The sequence below is a fragment of the Myotis brandtii genome, unplaced genomic scaffold (assembly GCF_000412655.1).
Source record: "Myotis brandtii unplaced genomic scaffold, ASM41265v1 scaffold1718, whole genome shotgun sequence".
NCBI lineage: Eukaryota > Metazoa > Chordata > Mammalia > Chiroptera > Vespertilionidae > Myotis > Myotis brandtii.
Window position 1 is genome coordinate 88727 of NW_005356331.1, and position 9156 is coordinate 97882.

General features: G+C 48.7%; 4 protein-coding genes and 1 pseudogene across 5 annotated transcripts in view; 2 read left to right on the forward strand and 3 right to left on the reverse strand.

The window, feature by feature from the left end:
- The window catches only part of LOC102262352 (histone H4), a 135124-nt gene that overhangs the window by 64290 nt on the left and 61678 nt on the right, over positions 1 to 9156 (forward strand). The gene's annotated exons all lie outside the window — the stretch shown is intronic.
- On the reverse strand, positions 1274 to 2730 carry LOC102260385 (histone H1t). Its single transcript, XM_014537060.1, has one exon. The coding sequence runs from the start codon at positions 1945 to 1947 to the stop codon at positions 1309 to 1311; it is 639 nt and encodes a 212-aa protein (XP_014392546.1). The 5' UTR covers positions 1948 to 2730; the 3' UTR covers positions 1274 to 1308.
- LOC102258591 (histone H2B type 1) overlaps positions 4368 to 9156 on the reverse strand; it is a 52727-nt gene continuing 47938 nt past the window's right edge. The window contains exon 3 of one of the 2 annotated variants that reach the window (XM_014537065.1): positions 4368 to 4485. In XM_014537065.1, coding sequence (XP_014392551.1) covers positions 4425 to 4485 — 61 coding nt within the window. In that variant the 3' untranslated portion in view covers positions 4368 to 4424. The remainder of the gene's footprint in view (positions 4486 to 9156) is intronic. The other variant, XM_005863072.2, reaches the window with a different exon arrangement.
- Positions 8419 to 8736, reverse strand: LOC102238854 (histone H2B type 1). The gene has a single exon (XM_005863089.2). The coding sequence runs from the start codon at positions 8722 to 8724 to the stop codon at positions 8419 to 8421; it is 306 nt and encodes a 101-aa protein (XP_005863151.1). The 5' UTR covers positions 8725 to 8736.
- Positions 8994 to 9156, forward strand: part of LOC102239167 — an 828-nt pseudogene continuing 665 nt past the window's right edge.

Below are 9156 nucleotides of genomic sequence, written 5' to 3' on the forward strand. Positions count from 1 at the left end.
CTGAAGCCATGATGTCAGTCGTTTTCCATGAGATGCAATTTAAATCCTTTCCTTAGAGGCCCAGTTGTACAAATGAGTTCTGAAAGGGTCGGAGCTAGTGAGCCACCTGGAGAAGATGCTCGAATTGAAAGGATGTGGCACATCCTTTTGTACTCAAACACCAAGGCCCAGAATAGGATTAACAGTATGAATTTCATATTTACGATGATTTTAAATAAGAATGCCAAATCACAAAGTGAAAACAAGCTAATTTTAAAATGAGAAACATTCATTAACTTGGAGCGTTTTACAATACAAGCAGTTTTTGTTTACAAATGTTTGATTCAGACCCTAACAACTGTGCAGCCTCCACCATTTCCCTAAAGACCAGGATTAGCATTTTTCTGCCTGTGGGGCACCATCTATACATGCTTCCTAAATAAAATACATGGAATCACAATCGTATTAAACAGAGCAATCATATTATCAAACCAACTTTTAAAAAACCTGACAATAGCATAGTAACTATATACTATGGAAATAAGGATAAATAGCATTTCAATACTCTTGTGACAACTGTAAATACTTGTGACTTTTACTGGCTAATCACACTCATAATGTAAACAAAACCAGTTTAATATTAAAGATGTAGAAAATATTCTTTATAATCCAAATTCTGACAGTTTGATGTCTGTGTATGACCCCTACAATGCCCGTGGACACCAGACTTAAGAAACCTTTTGCCCGGCTGGCATGGCTCAGAGGTTGAGCATCAACCTATGAACCAGGAGGCCAGGGTTCGATTCCCGGTCAGGGCACATGCCTGGGTTGTGGGCTCGATTCCGAGTGGGGCCCAGTGCAGGAGCAGCCGATTCTCCTCATTGATGCTCCTCTCTCCCTCTCTGCAATCAACAAAAAAACCTCATTAGGATGACACCACATAAGTGTGGCACTTGTTAAAAAAGAAATTAAGGTATGTTGGGGCTGGGAGCAGCTCTCCACCCCTTTCTCTCTACGTAACACTGGCACTTCCAGTAAAGCCTAAGTTGACACAAGGCATGAGGTAGTCTCGCAGAGTGTACAACCGGCGTCGTGGAGCCGGGCAAGGCTGGAGTACTTTCAGGTAGATCTGCACACAGGTCAGTCCTAATAGACCTGTCGGCGTCTAACCAAACAGTTCATCTCATCGCACGCTTGCAAGGAGGTTGACCTGGCGGTCGTGAACTTGCAGCAGCCCCAGTGCTATGCCATTTTACTGTGACTTGGGTGGCTCTTAAAAGAGCCTTTGGGTTTATTTTGTGTCGTTTTTCTTTTTTGAAGATTGGCCTTTTACTTCTTAGAGGCTCCCTTCCTGGGCTTGGTCTTCTGCTGGGTCGCCTTGGGCCTCCCGGCCGTGGGCTTGTCGGCCTTGGCCTTGGCCTTGGCCGGGCTCTTCCGCGGGGGCCTGCCCTTGGGCCCTGCCGCCTTCCTGACGCCTCGGGCGGCCTTCGGGGATGCCGATGCCCGCGGCTTCTGAGCTCTCTTGCTGGCGCTGGAGCTCTTGGGGGACTTGGACTCCCGGGACAAGACCAGCTTCTTGCCCTTGGCGGACGCGGCCTTCTTGACCTTGACCAGCTCGGGAGCCGCCTTCTTGCTGAGCCGGAAGGAGCCCGAGGCGCCGGTGCCCTTGGTCTGCACCAGGGTGCCCTTGCTCACCAGGCTCTTGAGCACCAGCTTGATGCGGCTGTTGTTCTTGTCCACGTCGTAGCCCGCGGCCGCCAGCGCCTTCTTGAGCGCGGCCAGCGACATGCCCGCCCGCTCCTGGGACAGCGACAAGGCCTCCGTGATCACCTTGGACACCGACGGGCTTGGCGTCTTGCGATTCACACCCGCCAGGCCCACCTGCTTCTTCCCTCGCTTCTTGATGTTCGGCTTCGCCATGAAAGCCGGGCCAGGCTCAGCCGGGTCCACAGGAGCCGTCTCGGACATCACAGGCGGAGGGTCCACGGACAAGAGCCAGGGAGGAGGGTTAAGCGCCGGCCGGGGGGCCCTCACGCCTTATATAGGGCAGGGCGTGCTCTGATTGGTGCGTCGCCTAGGCCTCGCCCCGCCCCTCGCGGGGAAGAGCGTTTGTGTTTGTTTTCCCCCCAAAACTTGAAGCCCACAAAAATCGTCTGCACAGAAGGGCCCGGTCCCCCTGCCGGAGGGTGCTTGGCGAGCTGGACTTCACACGCCTTCTCACCTTTTCCTGAAAAATGGCCCAAGATGCCCAAACGACTCCACAAAACCCTCGATTGTCAGCAAATTCAAGGAGAAGCACCAGCTTTCCTCTTTCCCTTGTAAATGTAACATTGCTTTTTGGCAGGAGACTTATCCCACCTTTTCTCAGTGACCTTCCAAATGGTGGAGCGGAGAGAAGACATGAGTCCTGCCCCAAATTTCATCGACAATTGTGCATGAATGTGAAGGAACTAACACAGATCTCTTAGAGGCCTCCTGCAGAATTGGATGCTTCTAGAATCGTCTAAAAGCTGCAGGGTTAGCCCTTATTTGGACAAACACAATCTGATCAGCCATAATCTGCAAGGTGTGTGGGTTGCTTCTGACAAAAACCAGCCCTGGGTCCCTGCAGCCTGATCAGAGAGCCTCGAGGATGGAGCCAGTAGCACTGAGCTCACACATGGTGTCTGCCGGGCCCAAACCAGGTCACCCAGCCCGGCCAGCGTGGCTCAGGGGTTGAGTGTCGACCTGTGAACTAGGAGAGGCTGTGGTTCGATTCCCCATCAGGGCACATGCCCAGGTGTGGACTTGATCCCGGGTAGGGGGCATGCAGGAGGCAGCCGATCCATGATGCTCTCTCATCATTGATCTCTCTCTCTCTCTCCTCTCTCTCTCTCTCCTCTCTCTCTCTCTCTCCCTCTCTCTCTCTCTCTCTCTCCCTTCCTCTCTGACATCAATAAAAACATATTAAAAATAAATAAATCAGGTCACCTTCATGGGAACCACAGACCAGACCACAGGCCCAGGCGTGGCTGGCAGGTGTGTCTGCAGAGCTGTGGGGCGCGAGGTATGGGGACAATTGTCCAGGGTGTTTCTCCGCGTGTCCTGGAACTCACCGTAGGGAGAGGTCAGGGTCTGAGTTTGCTCGCTAAGCTGGGGCCTCCCAGAAGGCCGCCGAGGGAGCAGTGCAGGGGGGTCAGAGGCCAGGGTCGGCAGAGGAAACCGCGGGAAGATGCTCCCCTGCTTGCCTGAGGAACTGGCAGTTCTGCAGACGGCAGAGACGCGGGAGGTTTATAAAGAGAAGGTTTGTGCATTGTTGCAGTTGTCTTGATACAGTCAAGAGAACCTTTCTCATAGGGAAGTTAGGAGGCGTATGAGATCAGGTGGTCCTAGCCGGTTTGGTTCAGTGGATAGAGCCTCCGCCTGTGGACTGAAGGGTCCCCAGTTGGATTCCCGGTCAGGGCACATGCCTGGATTACAGGCTGCAGGAGGCAGCCGATCAATGAGTCTCTCTCATCATTGATGTCTCTCTCTCTCTCTCTCTCTCTCTCTCTCTCTCTCCTTCTCTTTTCCTCTCTGAAATCAGTAAGAATATATTTTAAAATGTGTATAAAAGTAAGAGACACGGTAGGTAAGAGTAGTTTCAGCTGAATGCAGCCAAACAGTTTTTTAATCCAGCAGAGTCCTGGGCAGAGGGAGGCACCTGATAAATATTAGGTGTTTATTTTGTTGTTGTTTTTTTAACCTAAGATCCTACTTATTTTTACATAGTGCCTCCCCATGGAATAATTACAATTATGTCCATCGTTTTTCAGCAGTTTATTTCTTATGGGGTCATAGCTAAGAAAAATGTGCGAGGGGGGAAATTACCCTCACTAATGAAATAAGTAAAACTTCCAAAAAAATATTTTTGGCCTCTCAGGTTAACAGTGCTTTAAAAAAAATCTGTGTAAATATGAGTTCTGTAAGAGAAGTTTCCATATTATGTTGGAATTATTAATTGGCATGCCCTTCTGAATGAAAAGTTGGCAATGTGTATTAAGAGCCTTGAAAATGACTTTACCTTGTGACTTAATATTTCTAATTCTAGAATTCTATTCAAAGGAAATAATTGAATATTAAAACATAGATTTATGTACAAAGATGTGTGATTTGTATGATCTATAATGCATAAAGATGGAACTCAATCTAAACAGCCAATAACAAGACTAATTACACAAATAGCAACATCTATAAAAATTGTGTTTCTAAGCATATTCCGTAGAAAATTGTATGTACGTAAAAATATATAGCATGATACCTATATTTGCTTTATATATTTCTCTTTGCACAATTACACATTTAATATTTTTATACTCAGAGGAAAAAAATGATGTTTTAAGCCAGGTTCTTAATTATCCTTCCACAATTGTTAGAAATATGCCTTTATTTTCTAGTATCTCTCATTTTCATTGGCTAGTGAGATGTCACAGTGTCCAGCAGTAACCAGTGATGGGGAAAGACGTGTCTAAAGGCCATTTGCTCCTCCTGTAAAAAGGGAAAGATTGGTTAACTCACTTCTATAATTCATCAGATACCTGATATTGTACTAGACTCTGAGAATAGCAGTCATAACGGTGATGGGCAATTCACTGGGGTTTGTTCTGTGCCAGGCACTGTTCTAGGCACTTTGTAGATCCACCAGTGCATTTAACCTGCAACAACCTCCCATCATTCTCTCTGATTTTGGGGACGAGGAGAGGAGGGCTAGGCGAGGTAGAGTTTCCCAGGGGACACAGCTATTGGATGTTAACCCACAGCCCCTAGCACCTGAGTCTATGTACGCTCTTAAATTAAGGACGAATATGATCTAGTCAGTGTCCTGTACTGACATTTAAGCTGTCTTTTTAAAATCTATTTATTTTTTAAAATATTTTTTTATTGATTTCAGAGAGACAGGGAGAGGGAGATAGAAACATCAATGATGAATCATCGATGGGCTGCCTCCTGCACACCCCCTACTGGGGATCAAGCCCACAACCCGGGCATGTGCCCTTGACTGGAATAGAACCCGGGACCCTTCAGTCCGCGACCTCCTTGTTCATAGGTCAGCGTCCACCCTCTGGGTGAGCTCAGACCCTCTTGGGTGACAGCTGGACAATCAAAGACAATCAAGTGGAAAGTGTGTGGCAGTTACCCAGAACCACAGGAGGGGCTGGTCACGGAACCCTCCCCAGGGAAGGCCAGGGCAGGCAGATGCCTGCAGGGTGAGGAGGAGTTTTCAAGGCAGGAAGGGGGGAGAGGAGAAATCTAACACAGAGGCCCGGCATATGTGGGAGGCAGGAGATGGAAAAACAGGGTGTGGGCAAATCTGGCTGCAGAACAAGAGAGAGAGGAACAAGAAGAAGAGAAAAAAGAAGAGAAAATAACAAACAATCAAAAAGATGGGGGAATATGAGAGGGAGGAAGAGAGGGGAGAGAGGGGAGAGAGAGAGAGAGAGAGAGAGGCATGAGGCCACAGGCAATGCGCTGGGCAAGGCCCCGTCTCACTGTGGGTCAGGTATTTGGAAAATCTTAAAAGCAAGTTCAGGCCCATCCCAGAGCCTACACTTGCTGGCGGTGGAGCAATGCTGCACAGCCACTGCGCCAGCACGATCTGTTTCTGGTCTGTGTTTCACAGCTGCTATCTCATTCCACCCTCACCCCACCTTCCCCAGTCGGTAATTATTACCACCAGCAGGCTCAGAGCTGTGCGGTTGTCATAGTAACTCCGACATTTAGCTAATTGTTAACACATCCTGTGCTGCGAACAAGGTGTGAAAGCAATAGATTGGTTTCACCCAGCAATGTTAACAAGATAATTTACAGCCCCAGCCGGTGTGGCCAAATGGATACTGCATCGGCCTGTGGACCGAAAGGGTCCGGGTTCGATTCCAGTCAAGGGCATGTACGTCGGTTGCAGGCTCCTCCCCAGCCCGGGCCCTGGTCACACATCAATGTCTCTCTCTCTGTCTTTCCCTCTCGCTAAAAAAAAAAATCAATGGGAAAATATCCTCGGGCGAGGATTAAAAATAAAAATAATTTTTAAAAGATAATTTATAAAATAGAAAGAGGGGAGAAAAAAATCTGCAGACTGTCTAGGAACAAGATACGGCCGTGCATTATTTTCTGTAGAAAAGAGCTTCCTATGAGCAACCTGTTCTTGCAGGAACCAAGAAGTGTCACAGAAAACAATTAGTGCTTTTCTGGAAACTCCAGGTTGCTGGGGGAGTCGTGGCAGCTGCCGGCCTCTGGGTGACCAGCGATGGGGCTCAGCCTCAGTTGTACCATTTCCGGCATCAAAATATCTCAGCCCGGCCTCCCCCACTTTGGTTTCATAATGGGAGTGACCATGTGGACTTCAGTCTCTTTCTCACATTTAGTCATCTGTATATTAGAGTAGGAGGGCAATCACACATAAGAAATACTTGAAATCCGTATTGTCTCCAAATATTTAATTGACTTTTCTCAATGAGAGGAATCAGTTTCAAAGATTAGTTCGATTCCATTCAGTGAAATCAGTGTTTCTTAAAAGTGATTTGAAGCTCGACAAGGGCACAACATGTTGAAAGTCACTTGAGTTCTCAAGTTTCCCTCTTCCTGTTAGTGTTTTGTGTTTGCCTTTTATCCAGTTCCAGAATAAAACGTAGAATATAGCAATGAGCTCGCATAATGATAAATTCAGTTCCAAAGTATATTTACCGTATCAGCAAGAATAAGATAATACATATTTTACTGAATTCACTGTATTAACAAATAGTAAGAAATTCCTACTGTGGATGAGAAAAGGGGCCACATGCTAACCTGACTACCTCCGGGGAGGCCTGCGTGGAGGCCTTGCCAACTCCAGAGACCTAAAGTGACCACAGAGGAGGGTCTGAAATTAAAACCTTTAATTAAAAAGCAGCTGATGGTGGGTAGTCATGTCCTAGGCCAGTGCCCTCCCTGACAAAGACCAACTTCCGTCTTTCCTGAGCCTGTTGTCCTTTTGCATCTAAGATAACACACCTGGGAAAGTCAGGGTAACTAGTAACTTCCCTTTTCCCCACCCCTCAGGGCACAGCTAGCCTCCAGGGCGGAGACCACAGATTCCCTCATTGTTACTGTTAACCTGTTAATTGCTGACTGTTAACTACCCTGCACCCACCTGTGTGAAGGCAGCATGCGTCCATCATTTCACTTTTATCCAATCCCAGGGTCCCCCCCCCCACCTCCGCTTTGCTTTCTCCCGCCTCCCTCATCACCAATAGATTTCATGTGACCCGCTTATGTCTCTGCCTTTGACGGTGATTTATTAAACACGGTGAAAACCACCAACTCCAGAGCACTGTCCCAATGCACTGAGTTCCTGCTTCCCTGCAAGTGTCGACAGTTTGGCTCAAATAAACCCAAAAATTCTTTACAGGTTGGGATGATTTTTACGTTAACACAGTCATGTGAACACAGTGTGGCTGCGCCAGAAGGAGGGAGTGGTCACAGGAACGAGGGGGCTACCCACGTGAACGCGGGGGCATGGCCCGTGAACAAGAATTTTACTAATTTTTAGAATGTTACCAATGTTGTGGCCCCACCCCGTAACAAAGAAGCAGGATTTCCGGAGGATGAGGCCCAGAAGTCAGGATTTTAAAAAGATTCCCAGGTGATTCTAATGTGCAGCCAAGGCTGAGAACCGCTGCTCTAGTCCTATTTACAATGACATTTTCCTTCTCTCTCCTAACCTGGGAGGACATGACAGCACAGGAATTTAGAGCGATGGAGGCACGCACTTTGGAGGCGCTAGACACTGGAACTTGAAGCAATCAGTGGGGTTTATGGGGCCTCGGCCAGGCCTTGCACATGCGTTTCCACCCTAACGAGGCCAGGTGACACCATTCCCCAGGCAGCTGTGAGCAGACAGCTGCTTTCAAACGGAGAACCCGCCTAGTGCCAAATCGATCTTGGAAAAAACCACAGGGTGCTTCTAAATTACACAGCATTTCATCCTAGATTGTAAAAGCCTGTTTTTGTAATTGTAAACCTCATTTCCTGTAAACATTTCCATGTTTAAGTACTTGTGATTTAGTTACATTGTGAAAAATATCAGTGAGAAAGACACAGATCGGCTGCCTCCTGCAGATCAAGCCCACAACCGGGGCATGTGCCCCGATCGGGAATCGAACCCGGGACCTCTTGGTCCATAGGAGCTCAATCCACTTGACCACCCCAGCCGGACACCCCCCATGTTCCTAACAGAAAGCACCACTTAAAACCAAGGTGGGGAGACCGCATGCTAGATTTGGAAAAAAAGGGAGTTACTGTGCACTAAAGTCTGGCCGAGAGCAAAGATCACACGTACATAAGGGCGGGTCCCCTCTCCCAGCCCACAGCCCGTTTGTGGTTAGACCTGTATGACCGGTTTTAACCAACTTTCAGGGCTTTGCCCCAACTCGATCACGCAGTTTTTCACAGGCGCACGGCCGTCTGGATCTCGCGGGACGTGATGGTCGAGCGCTTGTTGTAATGCGCCAGGCGCGACGCCTCGCCCGCGATGCGCTCGAAGATGTCGTTGACGAACGAGTTCATGATGCCCATGGCCTTGGACGAGATGCCGGTGTCGGGGTGCACCTGCTTGAGCACCTTGTACACGTACACCGAGTAGCTCTCCTTGCGGCTGCGCTTGCGCTTCTTGCCGTCCTTCTTCTGCGCCTTGGTCACCGCCTTCTTGGAGCCCTTCTTCGGGGCGGGCGCGGACTTCGCTGGTTCCGGCATTTTGAGATCTCAGGAGACTGTGAGGAAAATGCGGCTGGAGCCGAATCTCTGCTACTTATAGAGACTTTATGCTAATGAGGGATGCAGAGAGCCTCTTAGTTCATTGGCATACAAACGCCAAGGCTGTCATCCTTGGGCCGGCCTATGCAAATGAGGTATGGAAATGAGACTCTCCTATTGGTTATGTGCCTGAGTCTGTTCCTAGCTAATCAGACACTCCGATTTGCTCCCAGGACCTGCCTATAAAAACGGCCATGTTCCCCCTATTCCCAGAACTGGTCTGCTCGGGCGAGTGTCCATTTTTCCTTTTTGCAAAGACTTATTTTTAATTTCCTAATGTCCGGACGCGGAAAGCAGGGCGGCAAGGCGCGCGCCAAGGCTAAGTCTCGCTCCTCGCGGGCCGGACTGCAGTTCCCCGTGGGCCGCGTGCAC

What these genes read in the sequence shown, in the direction of transcription:
- LOC102238854 (XM_005863089.2), bottom strand. Translation starts at nt 8,724, where the DNA reads ATGCCGGAACCAGCGAAGTCCGCGCCCGCCCCGAAGAAGGGCTCCAAG.
- LOC102260385 (XM_014537060.1), bottom strand. Translation starts at nt 1,947, where the DNA reads ATGTCCGAGACGGCTCCTGTGGACCCGGCTGAGCCTGGCCCGGCTTTC.